Source organism: Canis lupus, chromosome 4 (genome assembly GCF_003254725.2).
Source record: "Canis lupus dingo isolate Sandy chromosome 4, ASM325472v2, whole genome shotgun sequence".
Lineage (NCBI taxonomy): Eukaryota > Metazoa > Chordata > Mammalia > Carnivora > Canidae > Canis > Canis lupus.
Window position 1 is genome coordinate 85,264,226 of NC_064246.1, and position 27,637 is coordinate 85,291,862.

A 27,637-nucleotide genomic window follows, 5' to 3' on the forward strand; every position below is an offset into this window, starting at 1 on the left:
CCCTCACATTGTGTATCTACAAGTATCTAAAATGTGGCAACTGAAAGAGGTCTATACTTTTAGCCAACTGATGTTTCTCTAGGTAAATCACTGTAAATATAGATTTCCACTACATACGTTTTAAATCCATTTCTTATAGTGACATGGACAGGGCATAATGAAAATAATAGGTGCCTCTGATAACTAAAATTTTGTTATTGAAATGTGAAATAGCATTCCAGTGCATTTTCACATGGCAAATAATTATCCGGAGTTTATATCCTCATAATCAAAGGGAAACTGAGTGCCCCATGATGAACTGGGGGCATTGAATTGGCTTAAACTTGCTTCTGTTAAGGAAAATCCTTGAATAATTATCGAGACTGTTTGCTATGGTCAGAACTTGTCTGCATATATGTTGATTCACAAATTCTAATTTGAATATTGAATTTCCATCACACCAGTGTAACGCATCTCTTTACTTAATGCATTAATACACACACTAGAAATAAATGATGCATATGTTGTAGACAGAAAAGAGAGTAATTATAGGGATACAAATTATTACCCAGAATTATAGATTATGGTGGCAACTTTGCAAGAAGCTCTCCTAAATGGGCCCTTGTGTGTGTGCCAGTGTGATATTAGGTAAGATTTGCAAAGGGAACTGGTCCGTTCGAGGGTCCTTAAGGACTAAGGACAAATCTGAACCGACCCAAAATAATTGCACTTTTGTCGATTTCGCCAGAAGATTACCAGTTCCTCACGGGTAGTACCTTATTGATTATTGATCATATAATTTTCCAAATAGCGCTTAATGTGGATGTTACCTGGATGATCATTCCATGCAGGGTGCAGTGAGCGCATATAGATAGAGGTGGTAGGGACATAATGGTGTGTCATAATCATGTCAGAGTAGCCTTGTATCTGCCTCAACATATCCTCCCACATGACCCTCCCTTTGGCTACTTATACCTGTAGGTTGGTCCAAGGAATTAAGTAGATATACTATGGAATGTCACTATATTACATATTAAAATTGTATCTGGAACGATGAGTTCAGTGAAATACTGTGGGAAGTATAAATGAATCTGCCTTTTTTTAGTATTTAAGTATCTCTCAATGACAGAGGAAAGTAAGCTAAGAACTCACTCTTTAAGAAAAAAAAAAAAAGTTTGTTTCCTAAATCTAACAAATTTCAAATATAATACTAGGAATGTGTATGAAGGATGTTAGTAACCCATAGGAACTATATCTATATGAAAATATACTGCTCTGAATAAGTGAAATATGATGACTTACTGGCCTATGTCTACCAAAATGAATATATATATAAAAAAAGTAAAAGCTACTATAGGATGCCTTAATTAATTTCACATTAGGTATCAACAAGTTCTTCTTTATATTTGTTGAATAATTGATTTATTTATTGATTGATTCACTGATGAAGCAAAGTCATACACCTATGATATAATGGATGAAAGCAAGAGTTTTATTCTCATATAGTTTCCAAATAAAAATGACCCATATGCGCTGAATAAGGAATTATAAATAATTTAATTTTCGGATAGATTTTTTAGAAACAAACAGTAGTTCGTGCTGTTTGTACGGAGACCCTTGTTCATTCCAGAAGAATCCTTATTCAGATCTCATTGTGCTTGCAACCCTGTGTCAGAAAAAAACAACACAGGAAAGAACTAACAAACAAAAAAAGCAGCACTTAGCATTCGTGAACCTTCTCATCTAAATAGACTCAAGGTTTCCAAGAGCACATGATATTTATCTATGAAGGCCTATCATTTGATACTCAAACGTAAAACGGTTTAAAAATGACTCCGCTTCATCCTCACAATAAAATTAGGATGTGGGTCATATCTGCATTTTGCTAAGAAAGGAAGTTCAGGGAAGGTGAGTCGGTGATGAAGTCACAGTGGTTTAGCTCCGTGAGCATCACATTTACTTGGTTTCCAAACCTGTGCTAATTCCCTTCCTGCGTAACACCGTCTCCACACATCTGCTAGATCTGTTTTAGACACAGACTCCCATACATTTCACTTTCACATTCTGAATAAATCAAGGCCAGGAACTACATCTTGTAACAGAGAAGAAGAATACAGATGTTTCTCAGTGGCCTGAAGAGGTAACTGTCAATAAGGTACCTGAAAATTGGGAATTTTGTTCTTGTTATAGAGGCCCCATACGCATTGTTCTTTCTTTCCTGTGTATCTTCAAGAGCCGGTGTAGTCAGCCTTGGAAGCTTCACCTCTAGTCATCGCTGCTGCAGAGAGTAGTTACATTTTCCCACTGGCTCAGTTGGTGATGTGATTAAACCAATCGTCATTCCCCTCCTAAGTATATTTTATTTCACAGTAAGCTCTTGTCACCCAAGCGTAACACTGTGGGTCGTCGGGGCAGGAATGTTGACTGGGCATCAGGGCACGGGGGAAGGAAAGCACTTCTCTGTGTCCTCTGTACAAGCTACGACAGGAAGCTTCTCCGTCCTTTTTCTCTTGCTAGCCTAGTAGCCGGTAGGGGAACAGTGGTCTGAAAAATGCCACTTATTTCTGCAACCAGATGTGAGATCTCTCTCCCTCTCTCATAGAATTACTAAATTTTCTCCTTCCTAGATGATGTCTAACGCGCCTCTCTCTAATGCTTATACTTCCAGACTGATCAAAACCACTCCTGAAGTCTTGTTTCACTTAGAATTTTACTCTTGTCTCCTATTTTAAGCTCTGAATATTGATCATGTTGGTTTGCAAATGCTTTTCTTTTCTGTCTGTTTCCCTAACTAAATCATATCCAATTCCCAGGTCTTATTATTTCCCCTTTTAAATATCCCTCATTTTTTCCTTGTGCTCCTTCAAATAAATACTTTAGAATGAATAGATAAAGCCTTAAATATTATCTACCATTTTTTTAAAAAAAGAGAGGTTATAAATATTTCTTAATGGACCTAAATTGTATTTTAATCACTTGACCTACCTGGCTCTGTAATGTAAGATAAAATTCTTCATCTCTCTGTACCTCACTGTCCTCCTTTGTAAAAGGGGCTATTAATAGTACTTGTCCCGTGCAGTTGTTTTGAGTTTACATTATAAATATTAGTTCATTAACTAATTATATAGAAAATACTTAAAATATGGTACACCGTGAGTGCTCCATGAATGTGAGCTTTCTTTATCTCTTTTGGTTTTTGTGAATAACTCATGTCTGAGTGTTCCCTCCTTGTATAGTCTTATATGAAGAGAGAAAATAGAATTCAAGGAATAATATTTTTAAACATCTTGCCAATTTACAAATACTCTTGTCTCAGTTTGCTCTGGTTTATTTTTTATAGCAGTAGATGAGAATAATTTAAAAAAAATTCTCAGAACTCTATTTTCTCAGATGTTATCATTAATCCCAATTTAGAACTAACAGCATCCACACAAATGGATTACTTGACTTTATGCTTGTTAGATATCCCTAAAAATGTCAAATTAACATTAGCATTGTGAAAATTCTAAGTATTTATATGAGTTCATAAAGTGTTAAGATGCTGCGTTGACCTTTTTGAAGGTTTTAAAAAGGAAACAAATGGATTTTATTATTAAAATATTTTTTAAAATTACCTACTGAGAATATTTTCATCTATTTTGTATTTGTTTGATAAACAATTTTAGGGATCCATGCTATATCTTAATCTTAAATAATTAGCACTGGATAATTCTACATTTAAAACCCCAAATTAGTTTCAAGTAGTTTCTTTTCTCTTACATTTCCTGTTTGGTTTTTTGTTTTGTTTTGTTTTCCAATTTGTATTTGTATGGCTAGGCAGAAATCCAGGAATAGAGTAAAGCAGAACTATTTAGTTCTACTTGAGTTGAAATTCAATTGTAACTCCACGTTCAAGACTCTGCATCCAAGCATCCCCTAATATCTAGCCCTTACATTGTAGATTTCCCAAGAGAGTTAGGTCGCAGAGAAAGGTAAGAAGTAAATAACATGAAACTGAAGACACATACCTAGCATTATACCTACCACTTCAAAAATATTTGAACATCGTTTTTTTTTTTTTTAATTCAAATAAAAAGTATTTTTACTATAAAAGTATTTAGGCACAGCTGCTAACATTTACATTAGAAAGTCTGTATGACGTGCCCAAAAGAGAACAGATTGCCCTGATACAAACACTGTGCATTTCTTAGTCTTAATTTAGCTGAGAAATAGAAGAATTCCAATATTTTTAAAGACTGTTCATTCAAGAGAGAGAGAGAAAGAGAGAGTACCCAAGTGGGGGACAGTGGGGCAGAGGGAGCTGGACAAGCAGACTCCCCACTGAGTCCAGAGCCTGATGCGGGGCTCAATCCCAGAACACTGCGATCATGACTTGAGCTGAAATCAAGAGTCAGACCCTGAGCTGCCCAAGCGTCCCCCCAGTTTTTTGTTTTTTTTTTTTTCCAGACTGATGGTTTTGCAGTGATCAGATTTCTAAGATGGGGCATGTCATCCTGTATTTCATAGGGCCGTGTTGAGAACAGTGTAATCTGAGCTTCGTAGATAGTCGATGTAGGAAATTTTGGAATTGAATGTGTTTTGACTTTAGATCTAACTTTCCAATACAGAAGTCGTGGTTCTTAGGGTACCGAAAAGAATGGAAAGTATCTCTAAGACAGGTTAATGACAACTCACTTTAGATGATGGAATAACCAGATTTCCAACTGATGGCATTTTAAAGGAAGTAAGCATTTCTGTGTGACAAGACTTCTCATATCTTTGAAGCAATCTAGCCCTCATCTTCAGCATCAGGGCCTCCAGAAAAAGAATATTATGCGAAGGATCTTTTTGTGATAGGAACTCAAGTCAAAATCAGTTCACCCGATGCTTTGGGAAAGCCCAGGGACATTGGTCTGTCCCACTCTTCTCTAGCGTTGGATCTCCTGTCTTTTCTCTGAATCAGATTCGCTTTATACCTGTATCTCTTCCCATTTAAATTCCTTCATTATGTTGAACTTTCTTCAGTTGGCATGCAGTTATTTTTAGAACAATCTGTGCAAAATGGCCTATTTCTTGTTTTCATCACACAGCTGCGAGGGTTATATTCTAGTTCTTTAAGGTGTTATTTTCATTAAATGGGATTTCTTAGGATGCTCTACAGTTTCGATCTGCATGATGCTATTAATATCTTCCTCCACGCGTGTGCATGTGTATCCACAGGGTGTTGTAAGGTTTCACACCTTAGCACCGTGCCTACTTACTCTTTTAACACATTACACGTAGGAGAGGCATGGTATTGTACTTCAACTACATTTATACTCTGTTCCAGAAAGCATGATGAATTCCAAAATATTCCCATGAGCACAATCACCTATCCTTTATGATTCCCCAAATTCTGAGATTTCCCTCACGCCAAAAGGGAAGAAGTGTCTCTATTATTTTCAGTGGGAACTCTTGGATTTGTTATCTGGAACCCAGTTCTCCTCACCTTCTCAGAAGTTTTACCTCTTTACATATTTCACTCTTTCAAGAGGATCATTCCCTTCAGCAAAGACAGTGCTTACTATCCCCAATATAAGAAACAGATGATTTGTTGAACCACTTCTCTGATAATACCAGGCACCATTTTTCTGATATTTGTTCTTAGGTAAAGATATCCTATAAAGTGTCTCTTGGGCTTGGTATATTAACATTCAATCTACTCTTGAATCCACTGTTAAAAAAAAAAAAAGAACAGTTTGTATTTTAATGAAACTATTGTTTTCAAGGGAACTAATGATGTCCATCTTCCCAGATCCAATCATCCCTTACTAACCTCACTCAACCTCTTTGGATCCACTGTAATTGTTCACTTGAAATACTCTCCTGTGCCCTAACACTCCCATTTTTCCTCCTTCCCTCCTTCACCCTTTTGCTAGCACCTGCTCGTGTACAGATGGGAGGCTGCTCTAGGCTCAAAAGGTTGGGTGCTATGTCGCTCAATATTTCACCTTTCTCCTACAGTTCTCTCCCAGATGAAATCTGGCCATTCCCACCACCTTAAATTTGGGCTGATATCTCTCCAGTGGATGTTTCCTGCCCAGAAAAAGCACTTGAACTCTGCACCCATATGCAGTTCTCTACTTTTAATTTCACGTGCTTATTGAGTTGGCTCCTAAGGCATAATGTGTTCAAAATCATTGATTTCTCTCAAATCCTTTCTCTCCCAAAGGGAATTGTTTGTTTGTTTCTTCTACCTCTATCCAGCTCAGTAAACGGGCTTAGCAATTACATGGTAGATCAAACACACATACACACGCAAAAAACAAACCAAAATGTTGTATTTTGTATTTCCTTTATAATTTCTCTCACTTACTAATGCCTCTACAATAAAGAGTTCTACAGGCTGTATCCTATATATAGCATTATTTTATACAGTTCTGTCCATTTTCTTCCTTTTTTTCCACCTATGTTCAATGTGACATCATTTCTTTTCTGAAATTCTTTAAACTGTCTGAAATCTAAGAAAGTAGCCATTGTGAGGTTGCCTGGGTGGCACAATTGATTAAGAGTCCAACTCAGTTTCAGCTCAGGTCATGATCTCAGGGTCCCGGGATCGAGCCCTGTGTCAGGCTCTGCACTCAACGTGGCATCTACTTGAGATTCTCTCCCTTTCCCATGCCCCTACCCCTGCTCATGTTTGCTCTGTCTCTCTCATTCTCCCTTAAATGAATGAATGAATGAATGAATGAATGAATGAATAAATAGTCTTCAAAGTAGCCACTGTGATTTTTCCGGAATAGAAATAGATATGTCAGTTCCTTTGTTAAAAAATTCCCCTATTGCTTTTTTTTTTTTTTTTTTAAAGGCAAGGACTCTTTAGCATGTGCTACGTGGGGCATGTGCTTGTCCTGCCCCCAGCCACATACCTCATCCTTTCCTGTCTTGCCACATTGAAACATACATTGCTTTTTAAAACAAATCGAGGTCTTTCTTTAATTTGGATATTTCCACTTTGGTTTCCTGTATTTCAGATATTCTTCCCCTAGTACTTGTACCGAATTGATTCATTTTTGTTCTACAGCACTAGATGAAACGTTACTTAAGCTGAGATTAAGGAAGAGGAGAAGTATTAGAGATTAGGAAAGAGGGAAAGGTTCTTCCTTAAATAGTTTTTAGAAAGTTTGAAAAATAGTTTTTAGAAAGTTTCCAGGGCATAGGATGATTATTTGCTATATTTTTAATTCATATTTATGTTAGTAAACTGTGGCTGGATAATGTAATTTATAACCATAGCGTATGTGTCTGAGCTAGCTGAGGATCAGCTGAACGAGGCTGGTTTTTGTTTTCCAGCTCTGCTTAACTCCATGCATTCAATCATGCATCTGCTCACTTAGTAGGTAGCTCTACTCTAGGATGGGGCACTGAACTGGGACAACTTTGTCCTTGTGTCTCTCATCTTCTTTCTGAGACCAGTGGACTAGTCCCAGCACGTTCGTTTTTGTGTCAGTGGCAGGACATAAGAAGGAATAGGCAAAGTCTTATGAAACCTTGTCCCAGATAGAGAACAAGACACCATCCCTCTCAATAATGATCACTTTCGATCACTTTTCATCTCATTCTCTTTTTTTTTTTAATTTTTATTTAAACTCCAGTTAGCATACAGTGTAATATTAGCTTCAGGTGTACAATTTAGTGATTTGACACCTACAGACACCCAGTGCTCATCTATTTCCTCAAGTAGGCTAGAGGCAAAATCTAATATGAGAAAGCTCTGCAAATTTTTTATGCATTGGAGAGGAAAGATGATGTGTGGCCTGTAATGCAACCTGCCTGTCATTCAGCTGTCTTTTCATTTTTTCATTCAACAATGGGGCTAGGTGATGGAGACACAATGTTAATTAATTGAAATGTTTTGGTTTTGATTTATATTTATCTTCAAATATCAACGATAATGAAACTCCAGGATAAATTAATATCTGACATCTCCTATTATCCTAAAAATTTGTACCTGTAGCAATAAGAAGTTTCATTAAAGGTTTAGTTTTTTTTTTTTCTTCCAATGTACTATAGACTTCCCAGAGGCAAATTTTGTCTTTCCCTTATTAAACCTAATGCTCCTACTACCTACTGTGCTATTTATGGAATTCAGAAAGGTGTTTTTTATTTGAATTATTAATCAAAATAAATATTAAGTGTTGACAGATAAAAATAATTAATGTCCATCTGACACAAAATATAAAGTTGCCAGGCAAATCCTAAAAATCAACTATAGAAACTAAAAATATTATTTAAATATTTGAATATATTTGATCTAATCCTGCCCAAGTTTTAGTTGCACTTTCCTCCTTCTATTATCAGGCGAAAAGAAGAGTTATCTGTTTTTTTCCTAGATACTTCATTGACTACAGTGCTGAAGATGACAGATGTTTCAACATTGATGCCAATACTGGAACCATTAGGACTACAAAGGTTCTTGATAGAGAAGAAACTCCGTGGTACAACATTACAGTTGCTGCTTCAGAAAATGGTAAACTACTTTATGTATCATAAAAAAAAAAAAAAAAGGTGTCACTTGTACATGAAGATTTATACGGAAATTCTCTCGGGAGCAGGGCTCTCACCATTTTTATTTGTGGTGCCAGCATCTAGCATCTAGCAGAGTATAGAGAACTTATTAGATGCAGTTACTCATTGTCAGATGCAGGAATAAATCACATACTTCCCCCCCCCCCTTTAATCCCAGCATACTGGTGGAAAATTGACATCACTGAACACTTCATCCCATCCCTGAGTCAAAGTATCTGGTTTGCCTCCTAACCGTGAGGCCTGCTCCGTGGGTTGTTTCCACTACTTGCCTATCATGAACAACACTGATATGAGCATTAATATGAAAGTTATTTGTAGCCATGTTTTAATTTCTTCTGGGGTGTATAACCTGAAGTGAGATAGCTCAGTCACAGAGAAACTCTGTATTTAATTATTTGATGAACTGCCTATTTTCCAAAGGAGCTGCGTTTACATACCCAAAAGCAGGAGAGGGTTCCAACTTCTGCATACGATTACCAGTATTTATGGTTATGTATCTTTTGATTATAACCATTCTAGTGGGTGTGGGCTGATGGATCCTCATGGTTTACGCACTTTCATAATGTCCTCTGTTACCAATCAATAATTAGACTGCTCCAGCCTTTTATATCCTGCTTGAATTTTTGTTTTTACATCTGCAAAATTAGCTCAAGTGGCTTCCATTTAGATAATTTTTTCAACACAACATTCTCTTTGAAAATAAGCATTCACTAATTACTTTTAAATGAGTGTTATAAAGAATACATGAGTGGGTTCATTTATGATCATTCTGGTTAATTTTCATTTTCAAAATAACCAGACTAGGAGTAGAACTGCATGCTCTTTGTCACCTAATGACAATTAAATGACTGTTAAATGGTAAGAGCTCATTCGACATTAGTTGAAAAAATAAAGGATTAATGGATTAATATATCCAAGAAATAAGGACATTGAAAAGATTCAGAAAAGATTGTGCACTTTTGGGGAACAGGCTCTGTGTATAGAAGATGGAAGGAAAGAATCCCTGTTAGGAAAATAAACAAACAAAAAACAAAAACAAAACAAAACAAAAAAAAAAAAAAAAAACACGAACTTACTTTAAAATAATTGCAAATTTAACCCAGTGGTATTTCAATCAGAAACCATACATTAGATTCTAAATGTTGTCTCATCTCAGTCCAAATATTTGCATCAAGTAGAAACTAATTTGGAAATCAACATGAGTTCATATACCATAAAAATTATATTATTTGCAATGATCATTAAGTGCTCATTTTTACTTAAGTAACATATTAAATATATACTTAATAAGTTCTTTTTTTATTCTATTTGTTAGTACTTTGTGTGGCAAATTAGTTAATACATATTTACTAAGTAAAGGAGTATAATAGATCATATACTGTACTGTATAGATGATGATTTTTTAAAAAGCCTTAGGGACACCTCAAAAAAGCATTACTAAAAATAACCTAATCCTAATTATAAATAGGTATGTAGAAAGAAAGAACAATAGTTGATATTTTGAAGCCATCTTGGAGACTTGTTTAGGGAGTGCACATTCGCACACTGATCGCTTGGCCTAAGAGCCTTATTAAATATTACTGGGGGCTCTTCTACATACCGTTGTTTGTAAACATTAACCTCAAATGCAACCACATTACCAAAGCACTTACTATCATATCCTGTTCTGGGAATGTTCTTGCTGTTTTTTTATCCAACTGGATTTTTTAAGGCTGTATTTTTTTTGTAGGGCAGTTTTAGGTCTACCACAAAATTAAGAGTAGGTGCAGAGATTTCCCAAACAGCCCCCACACCTACACATGAGTAACACCCTCCGTTGTCAACATCCTCCACGAGTGGTAGATTTGTCACATCTGTGACACATCATAATCCTCCAAATTCTGAAGGTTAGTTTAAGTCTCGTTCTTGGCATTCTGTGGGTTTAGACAAATGTACGGTAGTACATATTCATCATGATAGTATCACATACAGCATTTTCCCTGCACTAAAAGCCCCATGTGTACGCTTATTCATCTCCACACACTCTGATCTCTGGTAACCACTGATTTTTTTTTTTTTAACTGGCTCCATAGGTTTTTCCTTTTCCATATAATTTGGATTATACAGTTTGTAGCCCTTATGATTGGCCTCTTCAGCTAGTAATCAGCATATTTAAAGATCTTCCATGGATTTTTATGGCTTGATAGCTCATTACTTGTTAATACTCAATAGCGTTCCATTGTCCAGACTGTACCACAATTTATGTATCCATTCACCCACTGAGGGACATCTTGGTTGTTCCCCAAGTTTGGGCAATTCTGAATAAATGGCTATGATAAAAACATTCATGTGTAGGTTTTTGTCTGGATGGAAGTTTTCAATTTCTTTGGGTAGATACCAAGGAGTGTAATGAGTGCATCATATGGTAAGGGTATATGCAGTTTTGTAAGAATCTCACAACTGTTTTCCAAAGTGGTTATCCCATTTTGCCTTCTCACCAGGAATGGATGAGAGTTCCTGTTGCTGCACAGCCTCATCAGCCTTTGCTGTTCTTAGCAGTCCCCAGATTTGGGTGACTCTGAGGTATAGAGTGGTACCTCACTGTTGCTTTGATTTGTGTTTCTCTGATGATGACTACATGGAGCATCTTTCCATACATCTATTTGCCATCTGTATGTCTTCTTTGACGGGGTGTCTGTTAATTTAATGACATATATTTTTTCTGAGAATTGAGCTGAGAACAGAGAAGGGCAAGTTTTACTTAAAAAACAAACAAAACAAACAAACAAACAAAGCCACATATGTTCTATGCAGAATTTTGTTTTGTTTTGTTCAATGCGGAATTTATTTCGTACGCACTCAGGACATATGTGTGTATCCACGCCTTAGGGATGAGTACTAACATGAGCGATGGCATAAATCAAGTTGTGATTGGAAGCAAGGTTTCTTAATAATTTACTTTTGTATCACATAAGTCAATGGTTCTCAAACTTCAGCGTGCATGAAGATCACCTAGGGAGCCTGATAAAACCCTCGATACTGGAGCTACAGCCCACTTTTGAATCAGATTTTGTTTTCTCGTCAGTCAACTTTAAGAGGTCTTTGCATGTTTTAGAAAATAGCCCACCAGATGTGTATTTTACAAATATTTTCTCCCAGTGTATGTCTTGTTTTCTCCTTCATTTGACATGGTCTTTTGGAGAATTGAAATCAGGTGTTTAAAAACCCTCTTAATGTAAGTTTCTGAGGAACTTGGTGTTCTATGGAATGACAGAAGTTAATATTTTAAAGAACTTTTTTTTTTTTTTTTTTACCCTGCCTAGAGTGCTGTGCAAGTAAGAGAAAGGGGCCCCTTCTGCACAGATGAGCAAGGAAACAGGATTCAAGAGTAAATAAAGCAAACCAGTTCCAGGCACAGGAAAAGAAAAAAAAAAAAAATGAAAGGCCCTTCTTGCAGATGAACAGGCCACTTGCTAATGAGAGTATGAGGTGTCATTAAAAAAAGTGTGTGGGCCTCTGAATGCAGTTCTTATTTGCATGGTATTTGATTCTGCTTTCTTTTATCCTTTGATTTTCAAAGCGACTCTACAGCTGCCCCGTCATATGCTGAAGGCAGAAAACATGAGTCTGATCTATGATATACTTCCTGCTACTGCTAAATACAATTGATAGCAATCTTGCTTTTGTATGGTGTGCTTGTGTAGACGTGTCGTCCTAATAAGATTCTCTGAAAGAGAGAGGACAGGTATGATTTTCATTTTATAGGTAAGGAAAATGAGACTCATACAGAATATGAATCTGAATAGTCTGGCGCCTAGATCTATGCTCCTCCTAATATGGACCCTTAGGGAAGCTCCTACTCATTGAATCCCAAGTTTGGGTCAGATATTTTAACTGATCGAAGTTTATTTTATTGTTTATCTCTAAAATTCATCTTACTTTAAAATAATTGCAAATTTAACCCAGTGGTATTTCGATCAGAAACCATACATTAGATTCTAAATGTTGTCTCATCTCAGTCCAAATATTTGCATGGAATATTATTGGAATAATATTGGAAGATTATTTCTATGATTTTTAGTGGAAGATTATTTCTATGATTTTAAAGAAGACACTGAGAATAGGATGAATTCCATGAGCTGCCTTCGATTAGAGAACTAGAAAGTACTGTATTCTCATCACATATCACAGTTCATTTTTATTTTATTTTTCTAAGATTTATTTATTTGTTTGCTTGTTTATTTGAGAGAAAGAAAGAGAGAGAGAGAGAGAGAGGAGCACAAGCTGGGGGAGCAGCAGAGGGAGAAGGAGATGCAGACTCCCCACTCACTAAGCAGGTTGCCCCATGTGGGGCTCCATCCCGGGACCCTGAGATCATGACCCGAGGTGAAGGCAGATGCTTAATGACTGAGTCACCCAGGTGCCCCACATATCACAGTTCTTGAGGAATAGTGCTGTCTAATAAAAAACCTGGAATATTTCTGTGCAGATAACAATGCCTTCCCTCCATGTAATCTACAATTCAGATACTTAGAAATTTCTATTACATTTCTGGGTTTCAGTAACAAATGGCCACATGATTTCCAACCTGGGGGCTCGAACTCATGACCTCGAGATCGAGAATCACATGCTCTACCAACTGAGCCAGCCAAAGGCCCGTTTAGTCTAGTAATTTAAATGTTATTTTTTATTTAATAACACCCTCATAGAAACAAACAGAATGGTGTCTCTTATATTCTAAAACAAATATCTGGGCATACCATGAATTAAAAACTTGCAGTACTCCAGTATCGAGGGTTTTATCAGGCTCCCTAGGTGATCTTCATGCACGCTGAAGTTTGAGAACCATTGACTTATGTGATACAAAAGTAAATTATTAAGAAACCTTGCTTCCAATCACAACTTGATTTATGCCATCGTTCCTTTTAGTACTCATCCCTAAGGCGTGGATACACACATATGTCCTGAGTGCGTACGAAATAAATTCTGCATTGAACAAAACAAAACAAAATTCTGCATAGAACATATGTGGCTTTTTTTTTTTTTAAGTAAAACTTGCCCTTCTCTGTTCTCAGCTCAATTCTCAGAAAAAATATATATCATACTTTTAGTCACAGATCCTCAAACACGCCACGTTCTTTCAATAATTGTATAATCCTTTCATCTCTCAATCCCCTCTGCTCATTTTGTTCTGGATTTACAAACATCTATTTACTCTGAAAAGCTATTTCATATGTCACAACATCTGTGAGATCTTCTTCAATCTCTCAGGCAAATTTTACAGCTCCTCCTTCCGTCCTCTAACTTTATGCATGCCTTAGATTGTGCGCTTATCACTTATTAGATTTAAATCCAGCCCATCACTTTTTAATGTAATATTCCCCCCTACTAGATTATGAATATCTCAAATCTGAAAATCAGGTCTAGTTGCCCTTTGTTGACCATCGTATTCACAAATACTAAGAACATTTCCTGCCATGTAAAACGGTGCTGGATACATGAATCCATTTGTCCTTTCCTTCTCTACCTACCTAAACTGCCCAAGAACTGCACTACTTACTACACAGCTCAGTGATCACTAAATTATATATATTTCCCCATTTCGCCTAAATATGTTGTTCTGTGCACTGTGAGAGCTTATCCTGATTAATACCCCAAAATGGGACCCCCATCGTTCACTGCTTGCCTGACACTTGTATCGCCAAAGGAGCCAAAGTTGGAGAGCTGCTCCTGTATTCATGCTTCTAATGAGTCTGAAAGACTCGGCTCTTACCAGAACTCACGAATTAAATCACAACACCGCTAGTTTCCGCATCGTTACCGTGTTTGCCTCGGCTCTCTGTCTCACTTCCCTTAAACAAATTATATGCATAACTCGGTCCAGGAACCTGTTTATTTGTTGTGCTCTTTATTTGTTGAACCTTTCTTGTTTTATTTTTTTTCTCAATTCTCATGCAAACACATCCAAAGATTAGGATCCACAAATTTCAAATGTAATCTAACTGCAACTTTAGGTGATGGAAATTAAATTTAGATTTTATGAACTCATTCCTGGTTGCCTTTTAATCTGAAATAAATCTTTGTTAGCGGCTGCATCTAACAATACAAAATGCCACTACTGAAGAGTGGGTGTCTTTAAGTCCTTCTAGCTTCTACACATTACACATTTTGCTATTGTCAATGTGCTTATTTTGATATATGAAATTTGCTTTTCACAAGTGTGTTCGAATGAGTAATTTCCCTTAACATACAAAAGGATCCTATTTGACACCTTTTCCTTAGCAGACAAAGGGAAGAACACCCAAAGATATTGGTATTGCTTTAACCAAGGATTGAAAGTATAAAACAAAATACTTTTATGAAATCCTGGTTTATAATGTATACGTCTGTTTATGAGTTACCTGTTGCCATGTAACAGATAACTACAAAATATCAAAAAATAACTCCATTTGTTCTAAGATTTAAAATAAATTTATTGGCCCACATGCCTGTAAAGTTCACAGGTAAATTAGGTTTCAGGATTACTAGGATCAGGCCCCTCTATTTCTCTTTGCTTTTTTTTTTTTTTTTCTTTTCTGCATTCCTTATTATCTCATCCCTTGATTTAGTGTTGCTATATTATAGTAACAAGCAACAAGTACTATGCTAACTTGCCAAATGTTGACAGGATGAATGCCACCTGCAGTTGGGGCGCACTCATCCTCATTCACACCCAGGCTGAGATCAATTGTCACTTCAGACATGCATTACAAATACTGCTCCTGGGCAACTCAGTCCATTAAGTATCTGCGTTCAGCTCAGGTCATGATCCCAGGGTCCTGGGATAGAGCCCTACAGACCCCCTGCCCGGCGGGCAGTCTGCTTCTCCCTCTCCCTCTGCCCCTCCCTCCCACTCGTGCTCGCTCTCGCTTGCTGTCTCTCTCAAAGAAATATATAAAATCTATATATATGTTGCTCCAATTAGGCCTGAACTTCATTCATTCATTCACTGTTTTTAAATAATAGTATTTAAAAAAAATAAAAAATAAAATAAAGAATAGTATTTAATACATAATATGTGCCCATAAATAAGTAAATGATGGCAAAACATATGGGATTATTCACATTGGCTCAAGACCAACCATCAAGGACCATTTCTTTTTTTTTTTTTTTTTTTTTTTTTAAGGACCATTTCTTATCTTTATTTGCAGGCCAATTCCATCCCAACCTCTCCTCTCCATGGGGAGAATTTTGGTGAGGCATATATACACTACAGTCTGTTTTTTGTTGTTTTTTGCCTAAAACATTGATACATTTGAGTTCTTACAAATTACCTTATCCCAATCTCAGTATCTAATTCTAGAAGCATTAGAACATTTGTTTTATTCAAATGGAACTTGAATAACTGAAACAATGACACTGTCAATTAATTCCTCTCCTCTATCTTCATTTCCTCCCCTCCATAATTCCTCTGTCCTCCAACTTAGACTTTATTTTCTATCTGAAAATAAAGTTTACTCAAGCAAACAAAAACTGAGAACCGACCTTGATCTAACGTTTCCCTCAAAAGATACAATTTTGTTATCCCACTCCCTTTCCTGATAAACTCCTTGAAAGAGTTGCCTGTATTCACACCCAACACTATCTCCATGCTCTTTAAAATCCACTCTTAAAATAAATAAATAAAATAAAATAAAATAAAATCCACTCTTAAAAAACTTCTCTTTACTACTTCACTAAAATTATACTTGTCTTCCCTGTTCCAAAATATGAAGTATAATTCTCTCCTCCATTTTCAGCAAAATGGCACCATTTGGCTCAACCGACAGCTCTTTCAAGAAATAGGCTCTCACTCTGGCTCAGACACAGCTTCTCTAGATGCTCTTCTTCCTTCCCTGGTCCTTCTATCTCGTAGGCATTTTAGTTCCTCATCACCCCATTCATTGAATAGTGGGGCATCCTAATTTCCAAGAATCAGATCTACTTGGAGTCATTGCCCATGTAATCTCATTTAGTCTAATGGTTTTCTGTAACATCTACATGTAGATGACTCTCAAATTTACGTATGTATCCACTTTTTCCTTGAATTCCATTTTAGCTGCCCTAATATCTCTTCTCGGAGATCTCAAACTCAAAATGTTCCAAGTAAACAGTTTCCTCAAAAATCCAATTTCTCTCTAAATCTACTCCTCCAGAGACATTATCCATCTCAATAATGATGGCTGTAGTCCAGATTGCTTGAGAAGATCACTCAGTGTTATATTTGGTTCCCCTTTTTCTCTCAGGCTACACGTCCAATTCATCAGAAACTTCTACTAGCTATACTTTGAAAAATATCCATAAATCAACCACTTCCTAACATTTCCTTCATTCCTATTCCTGTCCAAATAACCATCACCCCTCAGCTGGAATACTGCAGTAGCTTCTGAAATAGTCTTTTGCACTTAACTGTAGCTTCTTTTAATCCATTATCCAGAGATGTACTAAAAGATTCTTTTTTAGGAATAAATAGTAACATGTAGCTCTCTTTTTCCAAGTTTTTACTTAAAGTCTAGTTAGTTAACATACTGGGTAAATATTATTTTCAGGAGTAGAATGTAGTGATTTATCACGTACATACGACAGCCAGTGCTCATCCAAGTGCTCTCCATAATACCCATCAACCACTTAGCCCACCCCCCACCCACCTCGCCTCTCATAGCCATCAGTGTCTTCTCTATACTTAAGAGTCTGTTTCTTGATTTGCCTCCCTCTCTTTTTCCCCACGTTCATCTGTTTTGTTTCTTAAATTCCACATATTCCTAAAATCATATGGTGTTTGTCTTTCTCAGACTGATGTATTTCACTTATAATAATATGCTCTAGTTCCATCCATGTTTTCGCAAATGGCAAGGTTTCATTTTTTGAGTAATATTCCATTATAAATATGTATAAATATATACCACATCTTCTTTATCCATATAGCAGTTGATTGACATTTGGGCCCTTTCCATAATTTGGCTATTGCTGATAATGCTGCTATAAACATCGGGGTGAATGTGTTCCTTCAAATCAGTACTTTTGTATCCTTTGGGTGAGTATATAGTAGTACAATTGCTGGGACGTAGGGTAGTTCTATTTCTAACCCTTTAAAGAACTTCCACACTGTTTTGCAGAATAGGCTACACCAGTTTGCATTCCTAACCACAATGTAAGAGGGTGCCCCTTTCTACACATCCTCTCCAACATCTGTCATTTTCTCTGTTGTTAAGATAAGATATTCCCAAATAAATTAGGATTCTAAAACATGACATTCATAACGAATGACCCAAGATAGACACACATGTGTATGCTGCCAAACAAAGAATAAAGGTAATACGTACTTTCTGTTTTTACTTTAGTTCTGGGTAGAGGGAATGAGAAAATGTTGCCCATCAAAAGTTGTGTTTATGACACTTCTTACAAGTCATTTTAGATCACCTTGGCCTCAGTAAGTCTGTGACAACAGAAGCATAAAATATGTGACACAGGAAAAACTTTCAAACAATTGAGAAAGTATATCGCTATTAAATAACTTGCTAAAAAGAAAGAAAATTATCTCAAAAGGATGGTATAAATTTCAATAATGAATAACGACAAAGAAAGTTGTACATATGAAGACACCTTTCTTTGTAATAACAAAATGTCAAATTTGACGGATTAGCAAATCCACAGGTACCATTAGCAGCAGCAGCTCCAGCATCACTTATAGGTATAAATTTGAGAAACTTGATCTAAACTAAAGCACTTAAAAGCTATTACCATATTTAGAAAAAGAGTAAAGATGTTTACTGCTCTTATATTTTCCAGAGATACCCAAGCATGTTAATATTTCTGAGGTAAGGAAACAAATTTAGTATACAGATGTAAAATTAGACATGACATGAATAAAACCTTAAACAAAATACTGGAAAATAATATTAGAAGAGATAAAAAATATTAAGACAAATTGGAAGCACACAATAAAGTGGTGAAAATATATATTAATGAGCCAAAGTGGCGTAATTGTAATAAACTCTCCTGTTAAAAAAAATTTACCATACTGAAGTAAGGAAAAATAAAATCATCTTATGTAACTTGTAATAGGCACATATGAGATCTAAAGATATAGAAAGTTTTAACATAAAAGAATACAACACTAGATAATTCCAACCAAAATAAATCAAGCAAAACTTAATATTAGACAAAGTTGGGCAGCCTGGGGGGCTCAGCAGTTTAGTGCCACCTTCAGCTCAGGGCGTGATCCTGGAGACCTGGGATCGAGTCCCGCATCAGGCTCCATGCGGACTCTGTCTCTGCCTCTCTCTCTCTCTGTGCCTCTCATGAATAAATAAATAGAATCTTTATATATATATATATATATATATATATATATATTAGACAAACTATGCTTTAAAACAAAATGCTATTGTGAGGATATGAAGGTCATGCCATATTGAGCTGTAGTGTATGTCACCAGAGTGATGTAATCATTTGAAACTTACATGAGCCTAATAAAGTATCTTCAAAATGAATAAAACATAATTTCGGATTAAATTGCTAATACACCTCTCTCAGAAATGTTTTATTAAGCAGGCTAAAAATGTCAGTAATGATAAAAGTCTTTCATTGAACAAAATGAAATCACTTGATATTTGATTATCTGTCAAATACACAAATATGAAGGTTTTACTATATGTATTATATATGTCATATATAATGAAATAATTTAATGAACACATATCATTTTCAAAGATTTTTTTCTATATATTTATTTTAGATAGAGAGAGAGAGAGAGGGTGCAAGCAGGGGGAGGGGCAGAGGGAGAGGGAGACTCCTGCAGCAGACACCCCCCTGAGTGTGGAGCCCAATGTAGGGCTCCAGGCCAAGACCCTTGAGATCATGACCTGAGCCAAAATCAAGAGTCAGGTGACCAAGTGACTAAGGCACCCAAGCATCCTTAAAGAATAAGCATCATTTTCAAGTACATGAAGCAAAATATATTGACATTAATGACACACTAAACCACACAGCAGTTTAAAAAATGTTTTGATACAGGTGTATATTCTAAGAACCATAGGGTCAGATTGACACAAGGCAGAGTTGTTTGCAAGTCAGAAGGGAGGACCGATGGACACTTCGACCAACAGGTGAAGACAGAGCTGTGTTACCTGGCTCTGCAAAGGAAGTAAACTTACTTATCTACCTCACAGCCATGCGGAATAAGTAATTCCAGTGTATAGGAGGTGAAAATTAAACATTAAATGAAACGTAGGATAACATTACTATGACTCCAGAATAGAGGAAGTTTTATGAAAATATCAGTTGCACACCCCATAAAGGAAGACATTGATAAATAAAACTACGAAAATTGTGCTTAGTTGGAAATTAGAACATGACATGATGTAATGAATGCAGATGTGTACACACGTGCATAGGTTATGTGTTCACACATATGTCTCTTTTAATATTTGGGTAAAGTCATCGTACCAAATGTTTTCCAATTAGAATTAAAATATATCAAATGCATTGATATCTTAAGTATGTGGTCAGTTTAAATAATAAAATGAACACCAATTTAAGAGCCACTCTCCTCAGAGAATTAAGCTTTAAATGCACCTCACTAGGGATGCATGGGTAGCTCCGCTGGTTAGGCATCTGACTCTTGGTTTCCACTCAGGTCATGATGTCAGGGTCGTGAGCTCTAAGCCTGGAGTCAGCTAGAGGCTCTCTGTCCCCTTCTACTCCTTCCTGAGGCTCTCTCTCTCTCTCTCTCTCTCTCTCTCTCTCCCATCCTCCCTCCCTCCCTGAAATAAATAAGTAAATAAAATCTTAAAATAAATAAGTACATACACCTCACTATTCATCCTTCTTCATTCCCACTAAAGCTTGTAGATACTGAGTTTAGTATTATTTGTTCCTGTCTTTTCTTTATAATTCTACCAAATACATTTTGGACATCCATATATCTATATTTATGTAACTACATCTTTGTCTCATGGATATTATATATGGATAGCTTAATAGTATAAGCACTTTCTGTAATTTTTTTCTCAGTGCTCTGTTTTTAAGATTCATCCAGGGAAAGAAATACAGCTGATTTTGTTTTTTCATTTTCACTATAATGAGAAATCTATTTTAATTCATGCTTAAAAATTCCAGAGTAGGTCAATTGTTTTCAGTTTTTATAGCTTTATATATTAATATGAAGCAATTAATTAATATTGCTGATATAACATGAACATATTTCCTATTATAAATATGAAAAACTTTTCAATATGTGTAACTTAGGTATACATACCATGAGCATATAATCTATTCTTAGAAGTATTCTCAAATGCTTCACAAAAGGAGAACGTTTAACATGTTTTTGACAAATGCATAATTGTAATTGATGATTGACCCCAAAATTAATGTGTATATTTTATATATAAGTTAAAGCTCTCTTAGTACATTTCATTTTATGCAGAAAAATTCCACTCTAAAGTATGCTTGTATTCAGTTCCACAATTATATTAGCTGTCCAAAAGTCACAGCTTTTATGTTACTTGCAATTGTAAGAATTTAATGGTTCCAGAAAGGATGTTTTAATATCTTATACATGAATCTGAACACATTTTAGGAAATTCTTTACTAAAACAAAGTAACAAAATATTTACTCTATTTGTTCTTATATATTTAAATTTAAGGTTTTATGTTTTGGTCTATGGTTCACTTTGAGTCATATTTTAATTATTATAAGGGACAAGTTAATTTAATTCACATATAGGCATTGCCAATGGGTCCAGTATTTGTTATAAATGCTATTATTTCTCTATTTAATATTCATGACAGCTTTGTCCATTAACACTTGACCATTTTTGTTTTGATTAATTTCTAGGCTCTTTCGTATGTACCATTAATCCTATAAGCATATATTATAAAATACTATACACAGACACAACACACACACATAGATAATCTTAAGCTAATACCATCGTCTTGATTGTTGTGGCTACTTACTAATACTTAAAATAACAAAGTTCTTCTTTTTATCAAAATTGTTTGGGCTAATGTAAAACATGATCTTTTTCAGATAAATTATAGAATCAGCTTGTCAGAGTCTTCAACAATATCAGCTAGAAGTTTTATTGGTACTGCAATTAATCTATAGTTCAAGTTTGGAGGAATGGATGTTTCAAAAATATTGAGTCTTTTATCTATGAATATAATGTATGTTTCCAGTTATCTAGGTATTTTAAATTTATCTTAGTAATATTTGTAGGCTTCAGACATTGAACACATTTTAGTTAATTACAGTTTTTTTCATGTTACATGAATTTAATATTGATTTAAGTACTTCTTTAATTTTATTGTTTTAGAAATAAATGTTAATATAAGCTTTTTAAGCTTTTATTCTACAGTATGACTAACTCTCATTAGCAGTAGCAGCTTTTTGGAGATTATTTTGTCTTTTCTACGTGAATGATCCCCTGTGAAGAAATATAGATTTATTCCTTACTTTGCAATTGATATAATATTTATTTCTCTTTCTGTCTAATTGTACTGACTCTAAGCTTTAATATGATTCCCAGGAGAATTGCTACAGGCTATACCCTACCTTTTATTTTTTCCCCCCTGATTCTTAGGTTAAAACATTCAATCTTTCACTTGTAAGTATGACAGTCGTGGGTTGTATTTATACAATTATTCAGATTGAGGAAATCTCTTCCATTCTTACTTTACTGAGTGTTTTTTTTTTTTCTTTACATCAAATACAGATGTTCTGTTTTGTTATATTTTTCTGCATCTATCAATATAATTGGGGCACCTGGGGGCCTCAATCAGTTAAGCATCTGCCTTTGGCTCAGGTCATGATCTCAGGGTCCTGGGTTTGAGTCCCACATCGGGCTCTCTGCTCAGCTGGGAGTCTGCTTCTCCCTCTCACTCTTTCTCTGCTCTCTCTCTCTCTCAAATAAATAAAATCATTTAAAAAAAATAAAGAACTATGGGTGGGGTGAATTATATTTACAATGTTTAAATGTTAAACAACCAGCCTTTCCTTCCTGAAATATATCCTACAAGGTTATGATGAACATAATCAAGGCTGGAGGAAATCATTGCACTTGGCTTATGGATCTCTCCTCTCTCAAGGAGCACAGTTCTTCACTGTCTGTATGCCAAACTATAAGAAGAGTATCTTCATATAATTTCAGTTTTATAGTCATATATAATAGCTGGTTAGTCTGGTATCAGTTGCTACTTCTGGCTAAAATCTGAAGTTTACTTTCTTAAATTCTATTTCAAAACTTGTTAATCTTATCTTTTAACTACTTAATTTATTTAAATATTACACCAAAGAATGTTGTAGATGTGCATAATGGAATCAGTTCAGGCTTAAATTTTCTTAAGATTTGATTTTAGCTTAAAAAAAATGTGTTGCAGTTTAGGAAAAAAATATGACCATTATAATATTTCAGGGAATTTCATTAAATTGCTTGTGTGCTTAAACTGTTTTGGACATGACTTCATGTTTCTCCTTCCCTTGGAATAAATTTGGGGCCCATAGATGATGCAGTGAGTGTGATTTTTTTCAAGAATGGTGATGTTGAACTCCAAGCAACAGCAGATCCATTCTCAGAGATAAGGCCTTATCCCTACACCAGAGTTGAGATTGGTGAATGATTAAACATTCGGATATTTTAATACAAATGTTTGAAATATATATGTATTATTTTCACTAACGATGTCCTATGTTAGCTGTTTTTCCGTAATTAACAAAACCACTTTTGAATGCTGATTGTATCAGATAAGAAAAAAATTAGTATCCTTACATTGCTCACCCCCAAAAATGCAAAATGATGGTCCATTCTATTAGTGAACTTCTGGCAGCATAAACAATATGATTGCTAATGTAGTTCAAAGGACATCGTAATAATCTATCACAAGCTGAATTTGTGGGGACTCAAGAAAGATGAAAACTTGATGATCACCACACTAGAGATGAATAGACCACGATGGAAAATAAATGTAAAAATTCTGAATTATCACAAAAATTAGAAAATAAATCTGCCTTTGTTAGATTCTTTCATGCAATTGAATGGGCCAATTTTAACAGATATTTTTTAAAAACTATTTTTCAATTTATTTTATAATCAAGAGCAAATATATCATCCCGATGTAATTAATTCCACTTAAAGGTGAATTACTTTGACTTTATGGTTCCAACCTAAAGAATAAAAGTGTTTATTCCTAAAATCAAAGACATAATTTAAACTTTTAAAGCTTAACACTTATGTAACACTTATGTGAGTCTCAGGCAAAAATACTAAGACATTTTGGGAATTTTTGGAGAATTTATGAGTTAGGAGAAAAAAGGTTTTTTTTTTTTTTTTAAGTGTTATTTATTGATTCAAGAGAACACAAAGAGAGGCAGAGACCTAGGCAGAGGGAGATGCAGGCTCCCCTGTGGGGAGCCCTACATGGGACTCGATCCCAGGACTCTGGGATCACACCTTGAGCCAGAAGCAGATGCTCAACTGCTGAGCCACCATGATGCCCCCAAAAAATGTCTTAAGAGAGTTGAGACTCCTTTTGGGTGATTCACTTCAATGTGACATCTTTATAATGACTGGGCCACTAATAAAATTTTATACAGCAAACTACAAAAAGTGTATAAATACATTGAATGAGTTTGAGGTGATATGTTTCTAAATGCTTAGTAATTTTTGAAAAAGCTTCTAGATGACTACCAGGTTTTTTGAACTTATGTAAAATAAGTTAGTGATCCAAAATGTATAAGGTCAATTCAATTATTTATCTTATTAATGTCATAGAATGTTTTATTTTACACCTGTTTATCTGGCAACCAGAAAGAACTATTTAAGAATTAAGCCATTAGATGCTAGATATTAATTATAACTTATACATTATAACAGATTATTTGAATACAATATTTGGATTCTCAATAGAGAATGGGAAGGATGGAGAGAGAAAGAACATCTGTAGCACACCAGACTTGTACAAGGCACGGTGATAATTTTATCCATAAAATAGTTGTTTAATAAGTACATTAGTAAGGAGTATATATTATTTATTAATTATTTTATCTTAGTTTTTTGACTAAAAATTATACATGACTTCTATATACAAAATTTCAAAATACTAGTTAAAGATAGCAGAACTCTCTCATTTCAAGACAAGTATGTCAAACAAGAATTTTCAGGGTCACCTGGGTGGCTCAGCTGGTTAAGTGGCCGACCAGTAATTTCTACTCAGGTCATGACCCTGGAATGGTGAGATGGAGCCTTACCTCAGGCTCCATACTCAGCGGGGAGTCTGCCTCAGGATTCTCTTTCCCCCTGCCCCCCCTTTCTAAAATAAATAAATAAATAAATAAATAAATAAATAAATAAATAAATCTTTAAAAAAATTTTCAGTTTCATCCGAGCACTAGTTTGCAAACTTTATTGTATATATTTATTTTCACTTAAGGGAATGTTAATAATGTTATTTGTTAATAAACAGAATATTAGCATCTTAAAATAGTCTAGTCTCACTTCGCAGGAATGATTCACAAAAGTTCAGACTATTTGGTTTATAGATAGTTGCTTATAATGTAAACTTATAATAGAAATCAAACACAGACCAAAAATTAAAAAAAAAAAATTAAACACATTTGTAACCTACAGGTGGAAACACATCTTCATAAGTGTACACATTTATAAATCATAGATATAAATATAATTACTTAATTAAATCCATAATCACTGCAATTTACTGTTGTAGTAATATATAAGGTTTTTCATTGTGACTGAATTTTCATAAAGAAAAGAATGGAAGCACATTTTGAGGAAAATAATCTACATTTTATAGATAAGATAATTGGCACTTGTCTAAGTTTATATATTTAAAAGTACTTAGGACACCTGGGTGGCTCAGCGGTTGAGCGTCTCCCTTGGGCCCAGGGCGTGATCCTGGAGTCCCGGGATCGAGTCCCACATCGGGCTCCCTGCATGGAGCCTGCTTCTCCCTCTGCCTGTGTCCTTGCCTCTCTCTGTGTCTCTCATGAATAAATAAAGTCTTGAAAAAAAATTAAAAAAAAGTACTTAATACTAACTTCCAAGTATGAATATCTAGAAATCTATTGAATTCCGTAGTAAATTGCACTACATATACTAATGGTCATGAAATTGTGCTGACCTACCATATACCAATACTTCCATTGCATCACAATGTGTGTAGAGGGCACTCTGCTAATATGACTTGTTTTTATATTGGTCTTGGGTAAAATGTGGATGATTTTCAAATAGTGTGGTTTCTGCTAGAAATCACATGTCTAGGATTGGCGCATGCGGTGTGTATTGCTTTTGCTTCTGTTTTGTTTTTCATCTTCAGAAAGGATTCAAATGTGCAGCCTGCTTATTCTCAGGGTCAGTATTTTAAAATTTACATAATTTCCTTAATGATTTCTCAAAAAGACCATTTGGTGTTTTTCAAAGAACTCAGTGCAGATTAAGTAGCCAAGGCATAGAAATAATACATGACTCTCCAAATGTCATGTTCCTAAAGAGTGCTAGAGAGGGGGTTCATTGACTCTGCCACCAAAAAAAGACTTAAAATTGAACAAAAACAGAAACAGGCTCATAAATACGAGGAAAAAACAAAAACAAAAACAAAAAAACAACTGGTGTTTGCCAAAGAGGAAGAGGGTGAGCAGGCAATACAGGGGAATGGATTAAGTACAAACTTCCAATTACAAAATAAATAAGTCACAGGGATGAGAAGTGCAGCCTTGGGAATATAATCAGTAACATTATAATAACCTTGTATGATGACAAATCGTGACCACACTTACCATAGTGAGTATTTTGTAATGTGTGTAATTGCCAAATCACTTTCTTATATTTGTACCTGAAATCAATATAATATGGCATGTCAATTATACATCTATTAAAAACAAACTGCTTGCTAGAATTAAAGCATGAAGATAAAAGTAACAATAGCAATAACTGAAGTGTTGCATTAATGACTTCAAGAACATCGTCTATTTTTTGCCAGAGAAAAATACTTCCAATGCACGTGAGTATGTTCACACTTTATAGGTAAATTCATTGTCATTCAAGGGGCCCCATCCTAACCCAATGGCTGTGGGAAATAAGAGAAACCCAAAGGAATGTGCCAGTTTGCTCACTTAGAAGTAGCTCATTTTCTCATTGAGCAGGAAAATACCAGAATTGACACAGGTAGACTGCAAGCGGCTGTGAAGCCATAGTGGGTTTTCAGCCTCTAATTGTCTGAAGTGAAAGGCAGTTTTTGTACTTCATGCTACTCTTAGTAAATAGGAGGTATTCAGTTTGTGCGCTAATGACTGTGAGCTTACTCCAATGTTCTGTTTTTCCTGACCCTTCGTCCGGATGACCTGCAGTGGCCCCTGGCAGGGCAGGGCGGTCGCATCCTTAGTCACAAGCACACGAAGATTACATTCAGTTGAGCTTCCCCACAGGACATGTAACAGGAGTAGGTCCACAGAAAATTGGCATTTGTCTGATGCTGAACGCTGTGCTTTTAACAAGTAATGGAATAGGAATTATACATACATCGGAATAATAAAATAATGTCCCATCAACATCGAGTCTATTTCCATCGAGAAGAATTGGGCTTCCTGTACCCCCCTGTGCAATGAGTGGGAGTCGACTCAAGTCCAAAGATCACATGAGCAAGAGTCAGTGGGGACAGAGAGAAGGTGAATGTCGACAACGGTCAGATGCCTAGTTGTCCTTTTATTCTAGCCTTTTGGTAAGATGTAGTCTTCCAGCATCTTCTCCTACAAAATAGCTTCCTTCCTTCCTTCCCTCCTTCCTTCCTTCCTTCCTTCCTTCCTTCCTTCCTTCCTTCCTTCCTTCCTTCCTTCTTCCTTCCTTCCTTCCATCTTTTTTTTCTTTCTTTCCCCTAACTTCACTAAGGTTGCTTCAGAAAATGAGCAGAGAACTATTTACTCAGGGACAATTAAGGCTGCTGATACTGATGATTAGAGACAATAAAATTATTCTTGTGTCAGATTTCTAGAACAGATTGCTTTTGTCTGCTCTGAAAAGGTGAGCAAGTACCTAATTGGTAAATCCGAGAATACATGAAAAAAAAAAATCACTTATGACATTTGGGGCAGAAGAGATGT

General features: G+C 35.5%; 1 protein-coding gene across 8 annotated transcripts in view; it reads left to right on the forward strand.

Moving 5' to 3' along the window:
- The window catches only part of CDH18 (cadherin 18), a 953,252-nt gene that overhangs the window by 880,697 nt on the left and 44,918 nt on the right, over positions 1-27,637 (forward strand). For all 8 annotated transcript variants that reach the window (XM_049109418.1, XM_049109419.1, XM_049109420.1 and 5 more), the window contains one exon: positions 8,331-8,467. In XM_049109418.1, the coding sequence (XP_048965375.1) occupies positions 8,331-8,467 (137 nt within the window). The remainder of the gene's footprint in view (positions 1-8,330; positions 8,468-27,637) is intronic.